This window comes from Anomaloglossus baeobatrachus, chromosome 6, assembly GCF_048569485.1.
Source record: "Anomaloglossus baeobatrachus isolate aAnoBae1 chromosome 6, aAnoBae1.hap1, whole genome shotgun sequence".
NCBI lineage: Eukaryota > Metazoa > Chordata > Amphibia > Anura > Aromobatidae > Anomaloglossus > Anomaloglossus baeobatrachus.
In genome coordinates this window covers 90,224,060-90,249,853 of record NC_134358.1, presented here as the reverse complement: position 1 = coordinate 90,249,853, position 25,794 = coordinate 90,224,060, and the positions used below count along the sequence as shown (strand labels likewise).

General features: G+C 46.9%; 1 protein-coding gene across 1 annotated transcript; it reads left to right on the top strand.

Annotated features, from left to right (window-relative positions):
* Window positions 1-1,268: 1,268 nt before the first annotated feature.
* OTUD6B (OTU deubiquitinase 6B) lies at window positions 1,269-25,277 on the top strand. The gene is made up of 7 exons (XM_075316266.1): window positions 1,269-1,431; window positions 5,045-5,199; window positions 14,262-14,354; window positions 15,679-15,991; window positions 20,730-20,791; window positions 23,111-23,217; window positions 24,902-25,277. Exons 1-7 carry the CDS (start codon window positions 1,356-1,358, stop codon window positions 24,975-24,977), a joined length of 882 nt encoding a protein of 293 aa, XP_075172381.1. The 5' UTR covers window positions 1,269-1,355; the 3' UTR covers window positions 24,978-25,277.
* Window positions 25,278-25,794: the final 517 nt, after the last annotated feature.

The following is a 25,794-nucleotide window of genomic DNA, read 5'->3' as shown; positions in this document are numbered from 1 at the left end:
GGGTGACGTGGGGGCATCATACTGTGTTGGGGTGATGTGGGGGCATCATAGTCTGTTGGGGTGACGTGGGAGCATCATACTCTGTTGGGGTGATGTGGGGGCATCATTCTGTGTCGGGGTGACGTGTGGGCATCATACTGTGTCAGGGTGACGTGGGGGCATCATACTGTGTTGGGGTGACGTGTGGGCATCATACTGTGTCAGGGTGACGTGGGGGCATCATACTGTGTTGGGGTGACGTGGGGGCATCATACTGTGTTGGGCTGACGTGGGGGCATCATACTGTGTTTGGGTGACGTGGGGTCATCATACTGTGTTGGGGTGACGTGGGGGCATCATACTGTGTTGGGCTGACGTGGGGGCATCATACTGTGTTTGGGTGACGTGGGGGCATCATACTGCGTTGGGGTGACGTGGGGGCATCATACTGTGTTGGGGTGACGTGGGGGCATCATACTGTGTTGGGGTGATGTGAGGGACATCATACTGCATTGGGGTGATGGGGGGGCATCATACTGCATTGGGGTGATGTGGGGGGCATCATACTGCATTGGGGTGATGTGGGAGGTATCATACTATTTGTTGTGGGTATTATAGAGGCATGATTCTGTGTGGGACGATTATTTCTGTGCGGACGAATATAAAGGACGGAGGCGAGGTTAGAGAGGGGGCTTCGTGTAATATTAGGATTGCGGTGGTGAGGCGCTCCACACATTCTTCGGGTCACAGTTGGGGGTTTTGCATCAGTTACGTTATTATTAGTTGTGCTTTGCTTAGTTATGTGACTGTCGCCTACAAAGGGCAGGCAGGGGGCACACACTGACCTGCACCAATAAGAACATATAAAAAATACCCTAAAAATGCTCAAGAACAAGCATTTTACCCGCAACAATCTTTCTACTTCACTATTTTACAAGTCGTGACATCCTGATACCCACAGATGAGGCCAAACACATATATTTATCAAGGATGCAACAAGGTGCAGTGAATAAACCTCCTGCTCAGAGCTCCAGGACTTGTGAGGATTGCAGTGCACAGATAAGATTAGTTACCATTTTGTACCTCAGCAGTTATGCTATGCCCTCATCAAAAATGGCCGCCGGTGATTCCTCTCCACTCGGCACTGACATATTACGTAGCGTTCTCAGCGGTCTGCCCATGAGTGAATCTAGGTCACGTGTGATCATGTGTCATCAGAACGTTCTGTGCACGTTTGACCAATAGTAGGAAGGTTTTTCGGCGACGAACGGTGATTGGCTGTTTCATTGAGGGGCAGTGACAGGCATGTGGTGATGTCATACCTGTAAATATCGTCAGTGCAGGGATGTGCGGAAGGTGACGGTGTGCCGGCCAGCATGGAGGACGAGGACGGCGGCTCGGAGGAGGCAGTGCTGGTCAGGCGGCACCGCAAGGAGAAGAAGGAGCTGCAGGGTGAGCGCAAAACGGCCGTGTACTAGGAGAAATACGGCCGTGTACTAGGAGAAATACGGCCGTGTACTAGGAGCGATACTGAGTGACGTGTATTAGGAGAAATACATACATGTAATGGGAATACTGCCGTGTACTAGGAGAAATACATACATGTAACAGGGGGAATACTGCCGTGTACTAGGAGAAATACATACATGTAATAGGGGAATTACTGTCGTGTACTAGGAGAAATACATACATGTAATAGGGGGAATACTGCCGTGTGCTATGAGAAGTACATACATGTAATAGGGGGAATACTGCCGTGTACTAGGAGAAATACATACATGTAATAGGGGAATTACTGCCGTGTACTAGGAGAAGTACATACATGTAATAGGGGAATTACTGTCGTGTACTAGGAGAAATACATACATGTAATAGGGGAATTACTGTCGTGTACTAGGAGAAATACATACATGTAATAGGGGAATTACTGCCGTGTACTAGGAGAAATACATACATGTAATAGGGGGAATACTGCCGTGTGCTAGGAGAAGTACATACATGTAATAGGGGGAATACTGCCGTGTACTAGGAGAAATACATACATGTAATAGGGGAATTACTGCCGTGTACTAGGAGAAGTACATACATGTAATAGGGGGAATACTGCCGTGTACTAGGAGAAATACATACATGTAATAGGGGAATTACTGCCGTGTACTAGGAGAAATACATACATGTAACGGGGAATACTGCCGTGTACTAGGAGAAATACATACATGTAATAGGGGGAATACTGCTGTGTACTAGGAGAAATACATACATGTAATAGGGGGAATACTGCCGAGTACTAGGAGAAATACATACATGTAATAGGGGGAATACTGCCGTGTACTAGGAGAAATACATACACGTAATAGGGGGAATACGGCCGTGTACTAGGAGAAATACATACATGTAATAGGGGGAATACTGCCGTGTACTAGGAGAAATACATACATACATGTAATAGGGGAAATACTGCCGAGTACTAGGAGAAATACATACATGTAATAGGGGGAATACTGCCGTGTACTAGGAGAAATACATACATGTAATAGGGGAAATACTGCCGAGTACTAGGAGAAATACATACATGTAATAGGGGGAATACTGCAGTGTACTAGGAGAAATACATACATGTAATAGGGGAATACTGCCGAGTACTAGGAGAAATACATACATGTAATAGGGGGAATACTGCAGTGTACTAGGAGAAATACATACATGTAATAGGGGAATACTGCCGTGTACTAGGAGAAATGCATACATGTAATAGGGGGAATACTGCCGTGTACTAGGAGAAATACATACATGTAATAGGGGGAATACTGCCGTGTACTAGGAGAAATACATACATGTAATAGGGGGAATACTGCCGTGTACTAGGAGAAATACATACATGTAATAGGGGGAATACTGCAATGTACTAGGAGAAATACATACATGTAATAGGGGGAATACTGCCGTGTACTAGGAGAAATGCATACATGTAATAGGGGGAATACTGCCGTGTACTAGGAGAAATGCATACATGCAATAGGGGGAATACTGCCGTGTACTAGGAGAAATACATACATGTAATAGGGGGAATACTGCCGTGTACTAGGAGAAATACATACATGTAATAGGGGGAATACTGCCGTGTACTAGGAGAAATACATACACGTAATAGGGGGAATACGGCCGTGTACTAGGAGAAATACATACATGTAATAGGGGGAATACGGCCGTGTACTAGGAGAAATACATACATGTAATAGGGGGAATATGGCCGTGTACCAGGAGAAATACATACATGTAATAGGGGTAATACTGCCGTGTACTAGGAGAAATACATCCGTGTACTAGGTGGAATACGGCCGCGTGTTAGGTGCGATGCGGCTGTGTTTCCTGTACGTTGGTGTTTGTATTCATGCGGATTCTAATTAAAATCAATGGGGATCTTTACACCTCCGTGTTTCTTCCCACAATCCGTGGGTCTGTGTGAACCACATGCGTGTCTTCGTGGGGATGACACTGACGTCCATTTCGGGTTTTTTTATTTTTGGTTGCATGGATGAAATACATACAGTACATGGAAGCATCTGTGTTACAAGTACCGGGGGGTGGGGGGGGGGGAACGGATGGTACTGAAATTACTATTTTGGGTTTTTATGTGCAAAGATAGCTTGTACAGCTATTTAGCCAAATAAATAGAGGAAACAAAATGAAGTGGGCTCCTGCCATTTGTTGATAACCAACAGAGATAAAGTAGCAGCTGTGGACTGCAACCCCCGATGGTCTGCTGTACCTTGACTAGTTATAAAAAAAAAATAGTGGTGACCCCATGCTTTATATATTTATTTTTAATAATTATTTCCGTAATTAAATTAAAAACCGTGGGGTCCCCCCTATTTTTCATAACCAGCCAAGGTACAGCAGACAGCTGGGGGCTGGTATTATCAGGCTGGTATGGTCCAGAAGTGACACATTCATTAGATGCACCAATTTTGGCACTTTACCCGACTCTTCACAATTGTTAATGGGCGTTAACAAGGATGCATAGCATTGGTCACACAAAGAAAGCAGGAGCCCCCAGGATGTCGGTTCTGGAGTGGAGCGCAAGGGGGAATAGCAGAAGCCCCCAGCGCATTGTTGCTGGAGTGGAGCGTGAGAGGGAATAGCAGGAGCCCCCAGAGCGTCGGTGGTGGAGTGGAGTGCGAGGGGGAACAGCAGGAGCCCCCAGAGCGTCAGTGGTGGAGTGGAGTGCGAGGGGGAACAGCAGGAGCCTCCAGAGCGTTGGTGCTGGAGTGGAGTGTGAGGGGGAACAGCAGGAGCCCCCAGAGCGTCTGTGCTGGAGTGGAGCGCAAGGGGGAACAGCAGGAGCCCCCATAGCATCGGTGCTGGAGTGGAGCGCAAGGGGGAACAGCAGGAGCCCCCATAGCATCGGTGCTGGAGTGGAGCGCAAGGGGGAACAGCAGGAGCCCCCATAGCATCGGTGCTGGAGTGGAGCGCGAGGGGGAAAAGCAGGAGCCCCCAGAGCGTCGGTGCTGGAGTGGAGCGCGAGGGGGAACAGCAGGAGCCCCCAGAGCGTTGGTGGTGGAGTGGAGCGCGAGGGGGAACAGCAGGAGCCCCCAGAGTGTCAGTGCTGGAGTGGAGCGTGAGGGGGAACAGCAGGAGCCCCCAGAGCATTGGTGGTGGAGTGGAGCGCGAGGGGGAACAGCAGGAGCCCCCAGAGTGTCAGTGCTGGAGTAGAATATGAGGGGATTTTCAGGCTGGCAGGTGTGCCAGTCTGTGCAGCAATAATGGTGCGGTGGATGACCGAGAAATTTATCTAGTATCAGTCCTCTGTGCTTTTTTTGACTGATTCTTCGGCCACGTGCACACGCTGAGTATTTGAGGGCTTTTTTACCTCAGTATTTGTAATCCAGAACATGTGAATGTGGCCTATCCTTGTGGCATTAAATCCACATAAGCTGACATCCTAGAAAGTGAGCGAGGCTCAGTGCAGTGCTACAGAAAAACACCTCAGCCAATGATCCTGTCTGTAATATATTCTGTATACTCGGCTCTGTACATTTATTCACTATTTTTTTTTCTCCTCCAGCCAAAATTCAGGGCATGAAAAACTCTGTTCCTAAGAATGACAAGAAGAAAAGAAAACAGCTGACTGAAGACATCGCAAAGATGGAGTCTGAATTGGAGGAAAAGCACAAGCAGGAGGTCACAGATCTGTCCGAGAAGCAGGGAGACGAAACGGAGGTGAGCAAGGAGGGAACGGGACACACTGGGTCACATCTGTTATGTATGATCACTGTATACTAGAGGGTTATTAGCGCACATATTGCTGCAAGACGAGCCGTCATCACACGAGGCTGAAATGGTCACCAGTGTCCAAACATAACATTGATGAAGCCTAGGCCAGCAATGTGTTGAACCCCATAAGATGAGCAAATGGGAGAGCAATATGTCTCTCACTGAGTAATGTGCCAGCACTGTTGCTCAGTCAATGGGGCTGAGAATGGTTAAAGGGGTTCTCTACTGCCTAAAAAAAAATAAAAATCTTAAACTGTACTCTCCTCCGGAACTTGTGACATCCATACTGTGCTACTCTCAGTGGCATAACTAGAGTCCGCTAGTCCCCTGTGCAAAGTTTGAGCCTGGGCACCCCCACACATGTTGGTCAGATGTATGGGCCGTTGTAGCAATCTAAATCCTATAAAGACATACGAGTTGCCGCCCCCCCCCCCCCCCCCCCTTCATTTTGTAGTACTGACTCGTATCCTGTACTAATGTCCCCCATCCTGGGCCACTTCCTGGTAAATGTCCCCCATCCTGGTGTATGGCCTCTTCATGGCTCTATCCTGGAATATATGGCCCCATCCTGGTATGTATGTACCCATCATGACCCCATCCTTTTATCTATGGCCTCATCCTGGTATATCTCTCCATCATCACAACATCCTGATGCATGACCCTATCATGGCTATATCTTGGTATATATCCTCATCATGGCCCCATCCTGGTATAGATGGCCCCATCTTGGTATAAAATGCACCATAATGGCCCCAAATGGTTTTATGTCCCCATTCTGGTGCATATTATTATGCTCCCGGGCGCCGCACCCAGTGAACAAGATAAACGATTATACTCACTTTTGAGGTAGCGCATTCCCGTTATACAGAAAGATGGCTACTAGGCTTGTTTTGGATGAACCGATTAAGAGCCTCCATTCCTCTAGATTATGGCTTATCTTCAGAGCTTCCATTAAACTATTGATGTTGTTGCATGCCACAAGATCGCCCTCCGTGAAGAAGTATTGGCCAAGATCTTTATCACGGGTGCAGAACAATGAAAGCCCCCGTCACATTTAACGACTTTCCAGCGATCCCGACAACGATACGACCTGACAAGGATTGCTGGTAAGTCGCTACGTGGTCGCTGGTGAGATGTCACACAGTCAGATCTTCCCAACGACGCAGCAACGATACAGTGACCTGTATAACGATCTCGGTGGTTGTTGCATGCCTACGTGGCTGTACGTTTCTGAGATCTGAGTCGTCAACGAGGTTGTTGGTAAGGCATCAAACACACCGGTGCATCCTGTCCAGCAGGGCCTCGATGATCATAAAATGGTCCAGATAAATCCGACACGACCATCAATCCCACAGCTGGGGCCTGGTCTCTGCTATGTGGCAAACGTAGCGAGATCGCTGGCGATGTCGTTGTTGCGTCACAGAATTTGTGACTCAGCAGCGATCTCGCGATGTGTGAAGGTACACTCAGCATTACTCTTGGGCAGATCCAAAATCTCTAAAAAGATCGTTCGGATGAAGTATCTTTCTTTCACGTCCCAGACTTTCTGTCAGCAACCACACCATAACACAAAGGTGTGGTTGCTGACAGAAAGTCTGGGACGTGAAAGAAAGATACTTCATGACATAAAGTGCCTTCTTCCTCACTTGACTAAACTGATAATGTTTCTTGTGCTTTTGGAACCAGCGGTTCTTTTGTATTTGGTACTGGGCGTATTATTACAGATGGAATGTTTGGATACTGTTCACGTCGTCTTTCCTAATGGAGGGCGCCATGCAGAAATAGCAATTGGTAGCGTGAATGATTGTCACTCTCCAGATTGGGATTCCAAATTGCATAAATTACCTCCTCCCATGCAAACAACTGGATAAGATGTGATGTATGTCTATTGCTATTGACTGGAGCCCGACTGTCGTCCTCATGTTTTATTTTGCAGCCAAAATACAGGTTATATCCTTTTCTTGTCATGGTAGTCAAGTTTCACCTTTTGTGATGTAAAAGTGACTTCTCCACATATGCAGCAAAAACGATCCATTTTGTTAATGCAAGAACGAGGCATATATGGGAAAAAAAACAAATATAAAAATGTCAATATGCTAAGAAATCCTAAAAATGTAAACCTTACACAGAGAGCATTTAAAAAAGTAGGTGATTCAACTGTAATTAAGATTGTCATCAGAGTTAAGTTGTTTGAGATGATAGAATTCCTAAGGCTCAATAGACGAAATAGATGATGTAATAGACTAGCTACTAACAATGCAATAATGATGATAAAATAATACGCAATTTCTTCGGCACTCCATTGGGAGACCCAGACGATTGGGTGTATAGCACTGCCCTCCGGAGGCCACACAAAGCAATTACACTAAAAAGTGTAAGGCCCCTCCCCTTCTGGCTATACACCCCCAGTGGGATCACTGGCTCACCAGTTTTCTGCTTTGTGCGAAGGAGGTCAGACATCCACGCATAGCTCCACTGTTTAGTCAGCAGTAGCTGCTGACTCTATCGGATGGAAGAAAAGAGAGCCCATATAGGGCCCCCAGCATGCTCCCTTCTCACCCCACTTGCGGTTTGTAAGGTTGAGGTACCCATTGCGGGTACGGAGGCTGGAGCCCACATGCTGCTTTCCTTCCCCATCCCCCTGAGGGGCTCTGTGGAAGTGGGATCTTACCGGCCCCCGAACCCTGAGGCCGAGCTCCATCCACAGACCCAGAGACCCTGCTGGAGGAGCTGAGTACAGTCAGGGACAAGGCCCTGCACCGTTCAGGTACTCTGTGTCCCCGCACAGACAGGCCACGCACACTCCAGGCTTGCTGGGTGTGCTAGTGCGCCGGGGGCACTAGCGCTGCGCGCTCGGGTTAGAGTCACTGCAGCTTAGCTGAGTGATTTTTTGTCTTGGGAACTACCGCGCCGGCCGCTCCGGGAGCGGCGGCGCCGCTGGGACTTGTAGTGCGCCGGGGACTCGCGCTGCCCGCGCTTTTACGGCGGCAGCGCTCATAAATCTAGTCCCCGGCTTTTGCGGCCTAGTTACGGTTCGTTCCCGCCCCCACCCTGTCAATCAGGGAAAGGGAGAGACGCTGTGCAATAGGCAGCGCCGAGGGCTGGAGCCTTATTTACATGCTCCAGCCCTCTCACTGGGCACAGTGGGGCGCAAGTTTCCCGCTCTTGGTCTCAACAATTTTTTCTCTGTACCATATATATTTATATTGCACTGTACAGTCGCTTCTTGGCTTATACCCTCATTGCTCTGAGGAGACAACAACATGTCATCCGCAAAACGCAAGGGTGCCAAGGCACAGGCGGTACGCACTGCTTGTGCCGCATGTGGGGCTAATCTACCGGCAGGTTCCAATGACCCCCATTGTGTGCAATGTTCAATCCCTGTGCCACTTCGTCAGCCAGAGTCTATGGTAGTAGTGGCCCAGGCAGAGACGCCTGTGAACCCTGCCCCAGTGACGGGGACAGAATTTGCAGTTTTTGCTGATAAGATGTCTGTGACTATGACAAAAATCCTGGAAACCTTGCAGTCCAGGCCAGTTTCTCAGACCATGGACACTGCTGTGTCTATGCTCCCCGGTTCCCCCTCAGTTGGAACTAATCCGTACTTCACGGGGGTCCCAGGCATCACAGGCTGAAGACTCTGACTCGGATGACAGTCCCAGGCAGCCTAAGCGGGCTCGCTGGGAAAGACCCTCGCCGTCATCACACTGGTCAGGGTCTCAGCGAGACGAGGCTCTGTATGAGGAGACAGAGGTGGGTGATCAGGAATCTACTCCTGACACCGCTCTCAATCTAGATACCCCTGATGGTGACGCTATGGTAAATGACCTTATAGCGGCCATCAATAGACTGTTGGATATTTCTCCCCCAGCCCCTTCTGCAGAGGAGGCAACTGCACAGCAGGAGAAGTTCCAGTTCCGGTATCCTAAGCGTAAATTGAGTACTTTTCTGGACCACTCTGACTTCAGAGAATCAGTCCAGAAACATCATGCTTATCCAGATAAGCGTTTCTCCAAACGTCTTAAGGATACACGTTATCCCTTTCCCCCTGACGTGGTCAAACGCTTGACCCAGTGTCCAAAGGTGGACCCCCCAATCTCCAGGCTTGCGGCTAGATCCTTAGTTGCAGTGGAAGATGGGGCTTCACTTAAAGATGCCAATGACAGACAGATGGACCTTTGGTTAAAGTCTGTCTATGAAGCTATCGGCGCGTCGTTTGCTCCAGCATTCGCGGCCGTGTGGGCACTCCAAGCTATTTCAGCTGGCCTGGCACAAGTGGACTCTATCATACGTCCAGCAGTGCCGCGAGTAGCGTCCCTAACCTCGCAAATGTCTGCGTTTGCGACTTACGCTATCAACGCTGTCCTGGACTCTACGAGCCGTACCTCAATGGCGTCTGCCAACTCTGTGGTTTTGCGCAGAGCCTTGTGGTTAAAGGAATGGAAAGCAGATTCTGCTTCCAAGAAATGTTTAACCAGCTTGCCACTATCTGGAGACAGACTGTTTGGTGAGCAATTGGCTGAGATCATTAAACAGTCCAAGGGTAAGGACTCCTCCTTACCCCAGCCCAGATCGAGCAAACCTCAACAGAGGAAGTGGCAGTCGAGGTTTCGGTCCTTTCGAGGCTCCAGCAAGACCCAATTCTCCTCGTCCAAAGGGACTCAGAAGGAGCAAAGGAGCTCAGATTCCTGGCGGGCTCATTCACGCCCCAAGAAAACAACCGGAGGAACCGCTTCCAAGGCGGCTGCCTCATGACTTTCGGCCTCATCCCTCCGCATCCTCGGTCGGTGGCAGGCTCTCCCGCTTTTGCGACATTTGGCTGCCACAGGTCAAAGACCGGTGGGTAGCAGACATTTTGTCTCACGGGTACAGGATAGAATTCAGTTCTCATCCTCCGCCTCGGTTCTTCAGAACCTCCCCACATCCCGACCGAGCAAATGCCCTTCTGCAGGCGGTGTGCTCACTAAGAGCAGAAGGAGTGGTGATCCCTGTTCCTCTGCAGGAACAAGGGCAAGGTTTTTACTCCAATCTCTTCGTGGTTCCAAAAAAGGACGGCTCGTTCCGTCCTGTTCTGGACCTAAAGCTGCTCAACAAGCATGTGAACGCCAGGCGGTTCCAGATGGAATCCCTCCGCTCTGTCATTGCCTCAATGTCTCAAGGAGATTTCCTTGCATCAATAGACATCAAAGATGCTTATCTCCACGTGCCGATTGCTACAGAGCACCAACGTTTCCTACGTTTTGTGATAGGAGACGACCATCTCCAGTTCGTAGCTCTGCCATTTGGTCTGGCGACAGCCCCACGGGTTTTCACCAAGGTCATGGCGGCAGTGGTAGCAGTCTTGCATTCTCAGGGACACTCGGTGATCCCTTACTTGGACGATCTACTTGTCAAAGCACCCTCTCAAGAGGCATGCCAACACAGCCTGAATGTTGCGCTGGAGACTCTCCAGACTTTCGGGTGGATCATCAACTTTTCAAAGTCAACCCTGGCACCGACTCAATCACTAACGTATCTTGGCATGGAGTTTCATACTCTCTCAGCGATAGTGAAGCTTCCGCTGGACAAGCAGCGGTCACTACAGACAGGGGTGCAGTCTCTCCTTCAGGGTCAGTCGCACCCCTTAAGGCGCCTCATGCACTTCCTAGGGAAGATGGTGGCAGCAATGGAGGCAGTCCCGTTCGCGCAGTTTCATCTGCGTCCACTTCAATGGGACATTCTCCGCCAATGGGACGGGAAGACAACTTCCCTAGACAGGAAAGTCTCCCTTTCTCAGACGGCCAAGGATTCTCTGCTATGGTGGCTTCTTCCCACCTCATTATCGCAGGGAAGATCATTCCTGCCCCCATCCTGGGCAGTGGTCACGACAGACGCGAGTCTGTCAGGGTGGGGAGCAGTTTTTCTCCACCACAGGGCTCAAGGGACGTGGACTCAGCAGGAATCCACCCTTCAGATCAATGTTCTGGAGATCAGGGCAGTGTATCTTGCCCTATTAGCCTTCCAGCAGTGGCTGGAAGGAAAACAGATCCGAATTCAGTCGGACAACTTCACAGCGGTGGCATACATCAACCACCAAGGAGGGACACGCAGTCGGCAAGCCTTCCAGGAAGTCAGGCGGATTCTGATGTGGGTAGAGGAAAGAGCATCCACCATATCAGCAGTTCACATCCCGGGCGTAGAAAACTGGGAAGCAGACTTCCTCAGTCGCCAGGGCATGGACGCAGGGGAATGGTCCCTTCACCCGGACGTGTTTCAGGAAATCTGCCGCCGCTGGGGTGTGCCGGACGTCGACCTAATGGCGTCTCGGCACAACAACAAGGTCCCGACCTTCATAGCGCGGTCTCGCGATCAAAGAGCTCTGGCGGCAGACGCCTTAGTGCAAGATTGGTCGCAGTTCCGGCTCCCTTATGTGTTTCCACCTCTGGCACTCTTGCCCAGAGTGTTACGCAAGATCAGATCCGATTGCGGCCGCGTCATACTCGTCGCCCCAGACTGGCCGAGGTGGTCGTGGTACCCGGACCTGTGGCATCCCACGGTCGGCCAACCGTGGGCACTACCAGACCGTCCAGACTTACTGTCCCAAGGGCCGTTTTTCCATCGGAATTCTGCGGCCCTGAACCTGACTGTGTGGCCATTGAGTCCTGGATCCTAGCGTCTTCAGGATTATCCCAAGGGGTCGTGGCCACCATGAGACAGGCTAGGAAGTCCACTTCTGCTAAGATCTACCACAGAACGTGGAAGATTTTCTTATCCTGGTGCTCTGCACAAGGAGTATCTCCCTGGCCATTCGCGTTACCTGTCTTTCTTTCCTTCCTGCAATCTGGGTTGGAAAAGGGCTTGTCGCTCGGCTCCCTTAAAGGGCAAGTCTCGGCACTATCCGTGTTTTTTCAGAAGCGTCTAGCACGACTTTCTCAGGTGCGCACGTTCCTGCAGGGGGTTTGTCATATCGTACCTCCGTACAGGCGGCCGTTAGATCCGTGGGATCTAAACAAGGTCCTTGTTGCTCTCCAGAAGCCGCCCTTCGAGCCTCTGAGGGATGTGTCACTTTCTCGACTCTCACAGAAAGTGGCCTTTCTGGTAGCGGTCACGTCTCTTCGGAGAGTGTCCGAACTAGCAGCGCTGTCATCCAAGGCTCCTTTCCTGGTGTTCCACCAGGACAAGGTAGTGCTGCGCCCCATTCAGGAGTTTCTCCCTAAGGTGGTATCCTCTTTTCATCTTAATCAGGATATCTCCTTGCCTTCCTTTTATCCGCATGCAGTTCATCGGTATGAAAAGGATTTACATTTGTTGGATCTGGTGAGAGCACTCAGAATCTACATTTCCCGCACGGCGCCCCTGCGCCGCTCGGATGCACTCTTTGTCCTTGTCGCTGGTAAGCGCAAAGGGTCGCAGGCTTCCAAAGCCACCCTGGCTCGATGGATCAAAGAACCAATTCTTGAAGCCTACCGTTCTGCTGGGCTTCCGGTTCCATCAGGGCTGAAGGCCCATTCTACCAGAGCCGTGGGTGCGTCCTGGGCATTACGACACCAGGCTACGGCTCAACAGGTGTGCCAGGCAGCCACCTGGTCGAGTCTGCACACTTTCACCAAACATTATCAGGTGCATACCTATGCTTCGGCGGACGCCAGCCTAGGTAGAAGAGTCCTGCAGGCGGCAGTTGCCTCCCCGTAGGGGAGGGCTGTCTTTGCAGCTCTAACATGAGGTATTTCTTTACCCACCCAGGGACAGCTTTTGGACGTCCCAATCGTCTGGGTCTCCCAATGGAGCGCCGAAGAAGAAGGGAATTTTGTTACTTACCGTAAATTCCTTTTCTTCTAGCTCCTATTGGGAGACCCAGCACCCGCCCTGTTGTCCTTCGGGATTTTTGGTTGTTTTTCGGGTACACATGTTGTTCATGTTGAATGGTTTTCAGTTCTCCGACGTATCTTCGGAGTGAATTTGTTTAAACCAGTTATTGGCTTTCCTCCTTCTTGCTTTTGCACTAAAACTGGTGAGCCAGTGATCCCACTGGGGGTGTATAGCCAGAAGGGGAGGGGCCTTACACTTTTTAGTGTAATTGCTTTGTGTGGCCTCCGGAGGGCAGTGCTATACACCCAATCGTCTGGGTCTCCCAATAGGAGCTAGAAGAAAAGGAATTTACGGTAAGTAACAAAATTCCCTTCTTTTCTAGAAGCCTGCATAAAAGATGTCAGGTCATTACAACCAAGTCTGGATCTTGCAACTTAGAGCCAGTCACCAAATTTTAAGAGTCATATTACTTTTCAGCCCCACAAAATTAGTTGAGATCAACTGTTTCATCTCTAAACCAATTTGGCTGTAGAACAGTGTTTGATATCTAGTCCTTCATCTGCTGTCACCTTACACGGTTGGCAGGATCACGCGATGTTCATCCATTGTGGTAGCCTCAACACATTAAGTTATCACTGAGGGCTCTTTCAGACGTTGGTGATCATCAGTCCAATATCGGACCATAGTGCACGGCTGGGCGTGCATCTCCCGACCCAAGTGTGGCAGCTTCATATACGGTATTTGAGGATGTCCTGCTCTGATCTGGTGACGTGCTACCTGCCCGTGCACTGTGATCCGAGACTGGACTGATGATCACTGACGTCTGAAAGAGCCCCAACACACAGGATAGGTGACAAGTGTCTGACCGCTAAATGTTCCTCACAGGGACCCTCACTAACCCCAAGAATGGGGCTGATGGCCACAGAAGTCTCCTACAGTGAGTGGAACGGTGCGGAGTGCGTAGCCATTGCTTCATTCAAACACCGTGTTTGAGTCTTCGTGGATGAATAGGTGACCATGTAATAAAGTGGTCTTAACCCTCAGGCTTCCCAGCTGCTAAATTTACCAAGATTCTGTAAATCTTACCTGTACCGATAATTCGGGGAGGTGCAGGTTTTATCGCTCGTGGATACCTCTGCCAGTCATCAGTCAGTGGTTTGTATGCTATTTTATGCGGAGCAGTGGATGAACGCTCAGACATGTAACCTTTGTCGTCTCAGGTGATCAGTGTCACGAATGGAGTCTCCGGTTTAGATCTGGGAAACAATGTGCCGGGTCAGCAGATGCGCGTATCCAAAGCCCAGAAGAGAAGGGTGAGATGATGGCAACATGTCCGATCTGCACATTTCTTTGGGTCTATATGTAATAAATACATTAATATTTGGTGCTGCTTGTCCACCTAATGTGAGAGGTGATGTGATTTTTGTTTTGTAACAGATGCAAGAAAGTAGTGAAGTAACAAATCAGATTCTTTTTAATGGGTAGTCCCATCTCCAAGATCCTATTCCCAAACTGTAGTAGGCACAATAATATTATTAGCAAATACCTTCAATTAGAAATGTAGTATAGTTCTTCTGATTCACTATGTCGCTTACCTCATGTTCAGGACATTGCAGGACCTTAGGTAGACCACACACATAGGGACAGTTAGGTGGATGCTAGTGGTCATAACCATGGATAACTAAGGTCCTGCAATGCCCTGCACATGAGGTAAGCGACATAGTGAATCAGAAGAACAATGCTACATTTCTAAATGGAGGTATTTAACATTATTTTTATTTTTATTATTATTATTATTATTATTTATTATATACCTCCAATTAGAAATGTAGTATTGTTCTTTTGGTTCACTGTGTCTCTTACCTCATGTGCAGGGCATTGCAAAACCTTGGTTATCCATGGTTATGACCACTAACATCCACCTAACTGTCCCTATATGTGTGGTCTCCCTAAGGTCCTGCAATGCCCAGAACATGAGGCCTCCGCTATGAACTGCTCTTGCTCCCTGGGCTGTCAAGTTCAAAGTGGTGGGAAGAGCCAGGCACCATTTATTTATTTTAAGCCAAGACCTGAGTTTTTAAATTTACCCCTATCACCACTACGTGTTCTCTCCACTGGAAGTCCTTTGTAGTCGTGCTCTGAGCAGTGAGTACAGGACTTTGGCAGTGACTTCTTTCACCCGTGAGAACAGCTCGGTAGGCTGGTATTGGTAGTTCAATGTTAGGTTTCCTACCTGTGCTCAGCACCGGCGTCACTGCAGTGTAATCGTTCCTCTGCTGTGCTCCGACCACTGACTCTATTCTGCTCAGTCAGTGTAAAGCCTCATTCAGATGTCTGCTGTGCGGGGATACCTGAATGAGGCTTTACTACTATGTATGCAAAATAACACTAGACGTCTAATGCACTTTGCAGACACAGCAGTAAAGTCCCTGCATTGGAGACATCTGAATGACGGCAGATATGGGAGGTATTTTCTAGACCCCTGATTTGGAATTTTGAAATGATCCTTCCTGGGCATTATTCCCCCATACTTCATGTAAATGCTCCTTTAATATGTGACCGTCTAACCTACACAAGTGTGTGTGATCTCTGCAGCATCTTTAAAATGTTCACACTTTTATTTTCCAATTATCATAGGAGAAAAAAGCCGCCCTGGAAAAGGAACGGGATGAGCGAATCGCTGAGGCTGAAATCGAGAACCTGAGCGGCGCTCGGCACCTGGAAAATCAGAAACTCGCCCATATTTTATCTCAGAGACAGATGCAGATTAAGGAGATCCCATCGGATGGTCACTGCATGTACAAAGCTATCGAGCACCAGCTGAAGGAACGCGATAATATGATCACGCTGACAAGTCTCAGGCGCCAAACTGCAGAATACATGCTGAGCCACCGCAATGACTTCTTACCGTTTCTAACCAATTCAACCACAGGGGAAATGTACACTCCAGGTGAGAGATTGGGCAGGGTAATGAGTAGAAGGTTTTGACCCTGTGATTTGTCATAGGTATATGTACGAAGATCACCCGGGTTAACTTCTGGATCTCAGCCACCACTGGCTTTCAGAAAAGCTTAAAGAACTGAATTGTTAGTAAAATGGAATACACTACTGTACAATAAGTTGTATTTGCTTATTAAGCTTTTCCTGCTGTCTTTTCTGGTTGCAAAAAATGTAGCTGGTCCGGTAAACCTTTATCTGAGACAGTAGGAGATAAAGCAAACCTAAGAACTTGGTTCCCAGCTCATACAACCTGATGACATGCTATGAAGGTAGATCAGATCCTGGTCTCCACAATGGGATCGCAATCTGTCTCAAAAATGGGGGGCCTCTGCAGTGCTTTCATAGTTTCATAGTTCTTAAGGTTGAAGGGAGACTCTAAGTCCATCTAGTTCAACCCGTAGCCTCACATGTTGATCCAGAGGAAGGCAAAAAAACCACAATGTGTCAAATAAGCTTCAATGGGGGAAAAAAATTCCTTCCTGACTCCACATCCGGCAATCAGACTAGTTCCCTGGATCAACACCCTGTCATAAAATCTAATATACATAACTGGTAATATTATATTTTTCAAGAAAGGCATCCAGGCTCTTCTTAAATGTTAGTAGTGAATCACTCATTACAACATCATGCGGCAGAGAGTTCCATAGTCTCACTGCTCGTACAGTAAAGAATCCTCGTCTGTGATTATGATTAAACCCTCTTTCCTCTAGACGTAGCGGATGCCCCCGTGTTCCAGTCGCAGGCCTAGGTGTAAAGAGATCTTTGGAAAGGTCTCTGTACTGTACCCTCATATGTTTATACATTGTGATTAGATCCCCCCTAAGCCTTTGTTTTTCCAAACTAAATAACCCCTAAGTTTAATAACCTGTCTTGGTATTGCAGCCCACCCATTCCTCTAATAATCTTGGTCGCTCTTCTATCTACCTGTAAGATTATGCTATTTATAACCTTCTATACTTTTGCTATCAAGAAAAGCATCAATTCCTCTCTTAAATTCATTCAGTGAGTTGGCCATCACCACTTCCTCAGGAAGAGAGTTCCAGAGCCTCACTGCTCTTACCGTGAAGAACCCTCTTCTATGCTGATGTAGGAATTTTCTTTCCTCCAATCGTAGAGAATGCCCCCTTGTTCTTGTCATAGTCCTTGGTACAAACAGATCATGGGAGAGATCTCTATATGGCCCTCTGATATATTTGTACATATTTATTAGGTCTCCCCTAAGTCTTCTCTTTTCTAGAGTAAATAGACCTAATTTTGATAACCTTTCCGTGTATTGTAATGCACCCACTCCATTTATTATTTTAGTAGCCCGCCTCTGAACCCTTTCAAGTTCAGTATTGTCTTTCTTGAGCACCGGTGCCCACACTTGCACACAATACTCCAAGTGTGGTCTGACGAGTGATTTGTACAGAGGGAGAATGATGTTTTCATCTCGTGCCCCCAGACCTCTTCTAATGCATCCCATCACCCTATTTGCTTTGGTGGCTGCTGCCTGACACTGGGCACTCCAATTTAGCTTCTTATTGACTAAGATGCCTAAGTCTTTTTCCATGTCTGATTTCCCCAGCAGTTTCCCATTTAGTAAGTAATCGTAGCATCTGTTTCTCCTTCCCATGTGCATAACCTTACACTTATCTGTGTTAAACCTCATTTGCCATTTTTCAGCCCAATTCTCCAATTTACTCAAATCCATCTGTAGTTGCAAACTGTCCTCCTTTGTGTTAACTACCTTACATAGTTTTGTATCATCTGCAAATACTGATATTTTACTCTGTAAACCATCCACCAGATCAATAATAAATATATTAAATAGTAGGGGGCCCAATACAGACCCCTGTGGCACCCCACTAGTAACCCTGGCCCAATCTGAGTATGCGCCATTAATAACCACTCTTTGTTTTCTATCACTAAGCCAGCTACCTACCCATCTACACACATTTTCCCCGAGCCCAAGCTTTCTCATTTTACTTAGCAGTCTTTTATGTGGGACAGTGTCAAATGCTTTACCGAAGTCAAGATAAATGACATCCAATGATTCTCCTCGGTCCATGTGAGAGCTTACATCCTCATAGAAGCTGATCAGGTTAGTTTGACAGGAGCGATCCTTCATAAATCCATGTTGATATGGAGTTAAACAATTATTAACATTGAGACATTCCATAATAGTATCCCTTAAAAACCCTTCAAACATTTTACCCACAACAGAGAAGAGGTTTTGGAATTCCCATAGAAATGAAGAAGTTCTGACTTCGTCTTCACCGACAGCAATGAGCATCAGGGACCAATTCATGAGATAGATGCAAGTCCCATTGGAGAGACCCACTTCTGCTGTACATGTGACATATCCTGGCATGTGCCTTACATATTCTGTCTTGATAATACCCGTTTTTAGAACTCTACTCAAACCTTTCTCAGCATCCTCTGTACAGAAACCCACCTGGAATACTGTGTACAGTTCTGGGCGCCCCAATTCAAGAAAAAGTTATATTGGAGCAAGTCCAGAGAAGAGCAACCAAGATAGTAGAAGGTCTGCAAACCATGTCATATGAAGACCGGCTAAAAGAACTAGGGATGTTTAGTTTTAAAAAGAGAAGGCTGAGAGGAGACAATAGCGGTCTACAAATATCTGAAAGGTAGTCACAGTGCAGAGGGAACTATCCTATTCTCATTAGCACAAGGAAGTACAAGAAGCAATGGGATGAACCTTAAGGCCCCGTCACACACAACGAGATCGCTAACGAGATCGTTGCTGCGTCGTCGTTTCTGTGACGCAGCAACAATCCCGCCAGCGATCTCGTTATGTGTGACACCTACCAGTGATCAGGCCCCTGCTGTGAGATCGCTAGTCGTTGCTGAATGTTCTTGACCATTTTGTTCAAAGGTGATGTCCTGCCGGGCAGGACGCATCGCTGTGTTTGACGCCTGCCAACGACCTCCTAACAGAGTCCCAATGCTTCGTTATGCAGGTCGCTGATCGTTACTGCGTCATTGATAAGATCTGACTGTGTGACATCTCACCAGCGACCTCCCAGCGACTTACCAGTGATCCTTATCAGGTCGCATCGTTTTCGGGATCGCTGGTAAGTCGTTAAATGTGACGGGGGCTTTAAAGGAAGGAGATTCAGATTAGACGTTAGGAAAAACTTTCTGACAATGAGGGCAGTCAGAGAGTGGAACAGGCGGCCATGGGAGGTGGTGAGCTCTGCATCAATGGAAATCAGAAACTGGATAAACATATAGCTGGGAGGATTTAGGAAAGCCTGCACTCGCAAGGGGTTGGACCCGATGGCCCTTGAGGTCCCTTCCAACTCTACCATTCTATGATTCTACGATTCTATGAAAATTCAGTAGGGAAGCATTTTGAGATCTGTGCTGGCTCCATACACGGCAAGAGGGGGCTGTATTATGCAACCTGCTGCACCCATAGAGATTACTGTTGCCCACTGTTTAACCCCTTAAGTTGTAGCATCTAAACAGTTATCATTCCACAGGGAAGTCTTCTTCCACCCCCCCCTTCCCTATCACTATCTGACCGTTATCCCACAAAGAGATCATGGGGTACCCATTGGCTGTTCTGTTCACCAGGTGCTTACTGAAGGCCGATGTCTTCCATCATAATATTCTAAATGGGAGAAATTAGGTAGGCTGAATTGCAGTACCAATCAATGACAGTACACCATACAAGCGATAACACTTAAGTCCCCACTCCCCCTTTGGGCTCAAATAAATAAAAAAAAAAAATTGAAATCAATTGTTAAATTTATAATGTTAAACACTATTTTAAAAAGCGCAGCTACAAAAATGACAAAGGAGATATATATATATATATATATATATATATATATATTATATATTCTTTTTGAGGGGGGAGGTCGGTTTGCATCAGTTTGAGCACTTCAGCTCACATGCAAACTAGAATAAATTTACTGGAAAAAGAAAAGGACATGAAATCTAATATAAATAAAACCACAAATGTTTATTAATAAATGCAAAAGAAAAACCAGAGTAAAGGTAAAAAGTCACATGAACACGATTATATACATGTAGGTGATGCACGAAAATAAATAACACCAGGTAATAATGCACACTTCAAGACATCATAAAGTAATTCCACTAATGCTAATGCAAATAGAGATAATGTGCATAAGTAACACAGGTTACCTGTAGATGTCCAATGTATACGTGCATCACCGACCCCGACGCATGTTTCGGCGTGCCATCTTAATTTCTTCATCTTTATGATGTCTTGAAGTGTGCATTATTACCTGGTGTTATTTATTTATTTTCGTGCATCACCTACATGTATATAATCTTGTTCATGTGAATTTTTACCTTTTTTATTCTGGTTTTTCTTTTGCATTTACAGTTGTGATTTTATTTTATTAGACCTCATGTCGGTTTCTTTTCCGGTGAATTTATTCTTGTTGCTTCCCGATTTGGTCTTCATACACTAGTCCTTGATATTTGGCACTTATTATAACGTATAACACAAACTTCACTTATTATATGTCAACATTTGTGGTTGATGTATGTGCTTGATTTGTGTTTCTCAGTTCACATGCAAACTGTAGATTGCTGCTCGTAGAACGATTGATAAGGTGGTGTATGGGTAAACTGCTGTTATTACAGAAACAGAGATTTGTTGGATTGTGCAGCAAATTACAACTATATTTTTATTTGTTAAACAGATGAATTTGAGAAATATTGCACTGAAGTGGCAAACACACCCGCATGGGGAGGACAGCTAGAGGTAAGTGTAAAAGGGGAGAAAATTAATATTTCTGTTACTTTGCCCTTCCTGATGTCTCCCATACATGCACAGACTCACAACACTGTTATAAAATATGACAAGTTTATTTCGCTAACCAAGCCATGATTAATTCACAATGTAATACTAGCACATCAATACATATACGAATCAGTATGAAATGCATATACTAAATTATACACAATGTCAATACATAAAAACGCCACTAATACACCATTAAACCCACCATTCCCTAGTAACATATCCACCCGCTTTACCTAAAAACACACACACACACACACACACACACACACACACACACACACACACACACAGCAGCAACCCTCCTCACCATACAGGCGGTACAGGAATATTGGGTTATGTGCCCTCGGGACAATGTGCACGCGGACTTTGCTGCAGGTACGTCACACGGCAGGCGGCCAATGGCGGCGGAGATGAGCAGGATGTAAACATCCCGCCCACCTCCTTCCTTCTGTATAGCCGCCGGCGGCAGGTAAGGAGATATTCCTCGCTCCTGCGGCTTCACACACAGCGATGTGTGCTGCCGCAGGAACGAGGAACTACATCGTACCTGTCGCTGCATCGGCATTATGGAAATGTCGGAGCCTGCACCGATGATACGATAACGACGCTTTTGCGCTCGTTCATCGTATCATCTAGGATTTACACACAACGACATCGCAAGTGACGCCGTATGTGCGTCACTTTCGATTTGACCCCACCGACATCGCACCTGCGATGTCGTAGTGTGCAAAGCCACCCTTAGTCTATGTTCTTGAGGTCCTCATCTCTTGGTCAAAAAGAGAAGGAGGGATATACTGTAATATATTTATGTGTGTGTATATATTTTATATTAGTATAAAGAAATTGTTATATACAAACTCCAATCTACAGTAAGTCAGACGGACTGCACAGGTCATCTGTAATGGTTATTGAATAGCCCCATAAATTAGGACAATGCAGTGATCTACCCCAGGAAAGAAAGACAGACACTGCTAGAAAACAAGAAAAAGTCCAAAGTGTTACCTTTTGGGTAAATGCTGCCGTGATTCATCAAAGCACTTACACCATAATTCTGGAGTCAAATACTTTTTGAAAAGTCAAAATTTTTGTGCAACAGCTTTGCATAAATAATGTGGCATGTCCTCTCTAGTTTTGCCCAACTCTGCCAAAATTAATGTGTAGTTCATGACGAGCTGTGGTGTTCCTTCAGCCCATAATCTTACGCCAGTTCCTGACTGGAGTAAGACTTGTAGTGAGGCACTCGCCACTTGTCGGACACTACTGATCCATAGAGTTGTGCACCTCCTAATGAATTGGGAGCGTCTGACTCCAACACGCTCCCTCGTCAAGACCAGCTCGTAGGTTACTAGTCGTAATGAATTGGGGTCACTGTACTTGGTATACAAGTGCACCACACTATCCCATCTCGAGTGTAGTGCATTAACACCTGAGGTGTAGTGTTTGGTCTTCGTACCAAACACAAACTTTACTTATGCAAACCATTGTTCGGGTGCTGTACCTTTTGCAAACCACTTGCGTAAGCATTGTTGTGCTCGGGTACGCTCGGTGCTCGGCACAGAACGAGCCACTTACAGTGTTTGAACTGTTGGCACTGGGGGTAACCACAGCGTGATCGCTTGTAGTGTGCACCAGACCCCAGAAAAAAAAAACCCCTGTCTCTGAAAGCTTTCTGTTTATGGCTGGCTGCATGTAGACGAAGACTCAAAATGCCCAACTAGTGAGGGGGTTCAGGTCCCAAACAAATCTTAATTTTATAGTCCGGCTGAACCCACCAAACTGCAATTCCACGGGTCCGCTCATCTCCATTAGCATAATATGAAAGCACCATAACTAAACAATCCTTTTCCTATACTGACGTCTGAATCTCCCTTCCTCTGCACATATAATGAATGTCCCCAGGTCCATAGTAAAGTCCTTTTTTGGAAGGAATAATTCCTACCCTGGGTCTTTTGAAAAGATGTCATGCAGGTATAAATACACCTGTGCCCAATGCAAACTGAACAAACCCAAATTTTTCCCTCTTCTCCTTAAAGCAGAGACCTTCCATCCCCTTTAATAATGTAGTTGACAACCTTTAATCGCTCTCCTATCCTTTTCACAATGGGGAGCCCAATATTTCCTCCGTTGTCCGTGGTTTACCCGCTCACACGCTTCGTCTGTAGGATAACTCTAGATATCCGGAGCGGTTGACGTGTTTTGATTTCAGATCATGTTGCTTATATTAATCTACTATAACGATTTAAATGAAATTTGTGTCTTTCTTTGCCCTTATTGAAGCTTCGGGCGCTGTCGCACATACTGCAGACTCCCATAGAAGTCATCCAGGCAGACGTCTCGCCTATTATCATTGGGGAAGAGTATCCGAACAGTCCAATCACTGTGCTGTAAGTGTCTTATCACCATTATGACCCGCTATGTTTTAAATGCGCTTGTGTAATAGAAAAAGTCCTTCCTAATGTCTGCCATACAGGTATAGCAGGTGTATGCGTATTGTGTGCTCAGGAGCTGACGCCTGTCACTGACTTTTAAATGCAGCCGTCAATCTTGCCATATGAGCCTGCGGCCCGGTGAAGGCGTCCATCACTACCAGCTTGGTACTGCTATAAAACCCAACTGTAAAGGAGATTGTTACATTTCAATATAAACCTCAGAACTAAGGTATTGGGGTATATATTGTATGCTGTATCTTTTTAAATTATTACCCCCCCCCTTCCCTTTTCTGTTTGTTTTGGTGGGGGGTTTTCGGGTTCTCCATCCCGGTGTGTTTTCTTAGGTGGTGGGCGAGGAGGGGCATTACTGTCAGGGCCAGGACAGGAGATAGGGAGAGGTTGGGGGCTCAGATGTTGCTACCTTCAAGCATAATTCCTGGTTGAGGGTCAGCTCAGGGTCCCTCCCTAGCTTGAGGGTAAGCGGCAGGGGCCCCCCTTTCTACTCACTCTCCCAAACTCGTTACGCATGCGTGACAACATCTCATCCCATGTTAAAACAAGCCCTTTTATGACTTTGCTGAGTGACAAATGGTTATGGCACGTGAAGCGAAAGTAAGCAAAAGTTGGCTGTCAGGAATGGGTTAAGAAGGGAAAGAGAAGAGGGTGAAAGAAAATATACATAGCCATTTGATATGGCAGTATCATGTTAAACCTTAAAGGGAACCAGTCACCAGATTTGGGCCCTTTAAGCTGCGGCCATTACCAGTTTGCTCTTATATACAGAACGTAAAAAAACACTTTAGAATACTCACCTAGGGGTCAGTGTGAAGCAAACTGGTCAGATGGGTGTCTCCGTTCTCCGGGACCAGCACCTCCCTCTTTCGGCCATCTTCGTCCTCCATCTTCTAATGCCTGGGTGCATGACGCGTCCTACGTCATGCACTTGCGCCGGCATTGAGGTCCTGCGCAGGCACACTTTGATCTGCCCTGCTCAGGGCAGATCAAAGTATTGTAGTGCGCCTGCGCAGGACCTCAATACTGGCGCAAGTGCATGACGTAGGACGCGTCATGCACCCAGGCATTAGAAGATGGAGGACGAAGATGGCCAAAAGAGCAGGTGCTGGTCCCGGAGAACGGAGACACCCATCTGACCAGTCTACACCACACCGACCCCCTAGGTGAGTATTATAAAGTGATTTTTAATTTCTACACAGCGGCCTGGGCTGATATATATTGATATATAGATAGAGATAAATAGATAGAGATATATAGATATAGATATCTATTATATATTATATTATATTATTTCATGTTAGAATACTATATATATGAGCCCACTGGTGGTGGCTGGAGCTTATAGGGCCCAAATCTGGTGACAGGATCCCTTTAATGGCATATCTTGTAGATGAGTGGTACACTGTCGGTTTATTCAATAGTGTCCGTTAAAAGGACAACTGGTCCCTTATTAAAAGAAAAAAAAAAAATGTCGGTCAACAGAAAAATTAAAAAGTTATGGCTCGAAAAGTAAAAATGGCAGTGAAAACTCTCTGGTCAGGAAAGTGGGTTGAATCCATGGGGGTTTATTGTTCAGTAGTATTAAATTTTTTTGATTTATAATGGAAACTTCATGTATTTTCAGATATATGCGCCACGCTTATGGACTGGGAGAGCACTATAACTCGGTGGAACCACTGAGTGTGACGCCGGCGGAGTAGCTCTGTGCCAAGTCTAGTGCTGCTCAGCGTCATACAGATGTATTGTCTCGTGTTCAGGAACCCGTGCCTCCAGTATACAGAAGGGGCGCTCAGCAGACCCAGTACCTCCCCAATATCAGTCACATCATGTATGGGTCACTGGTGCAGAATTTGGGTGAATGGCATCGGCTCAATCTGGTGTAAAGAGACCCAGAGCACCTTCGAGATGAATGCAAGCCAATTCCTCAGTCCACCATTTTAATAATGTGTATGAAAAAGTTGTCAGTCGTCTTAAAAAAATAAATTATTTTTTTCTGCTAAGTCCATGTGTCTGCTTCCTATAGTACATGCTAAAAGTTTTGCACACGCTTACTGAAATTTATTTAATACTTCGTACAAAAGCCTTTGATGGCGATGAAGCTTTAAGACTCCTTCTGTATAGGGAAACTAGTGGTGTGCATTGCTGAGGTGTGGTTTTGGCCATTCTTCTGCACAAACACTCTTCAGATCCTGAAGGCTCCATGGGCTTCTTCTGTGAACTCATGAGCTTTAGTTCCTTCCATACATTTTCTATTGGCTCCAGGTCAGGTGATTGGCTGGGCCATTCTAAAAGCTTTAAGGGGGTGTTACACACAGCGATATCGCTGGTGAAAGCACCCGCGCCCGTCATTTGTGCGTCATGGGCAAATCGCTGCCCGTGGCGCACAAAATCGTTTGGAGCCGTCACACATGCTTACCTGCATAGCGATGTCGCTGGTGCCGGCGAACAGCCTCCTTTCTAAGGGGGTGGTTCGTGCGACGTCACTAAGCGGCTGCCCAATAGAAGCGGAGGGGCGGA

Excerpts from the sequence above, each read along its gene's own strand:
- OTUD6B (XM_075316266.1), top strand. The coding sequence starts at position 1,356 with ATGGAGGACGAGGACGGCGGCTCGGAGGAGGCAGTGCTGGTCAGGCGG. Across the intron at positions 1,432-5,044 it reads GGAGAAGAAGGAGCTGCAGG|CCAAAATTCAGGGCATGAAA; the intron begins GTGAGCGCAAAA and ends TTTCTCCTCCAG. Across the intron at positions 14,355-15,678 it reads CCAAAGCCCAGAAGAGAAGG|GAGAAAAAAGCCGCCCTGGA; the intron begins GTGAGATGATGG and ends CAATTATCATAG.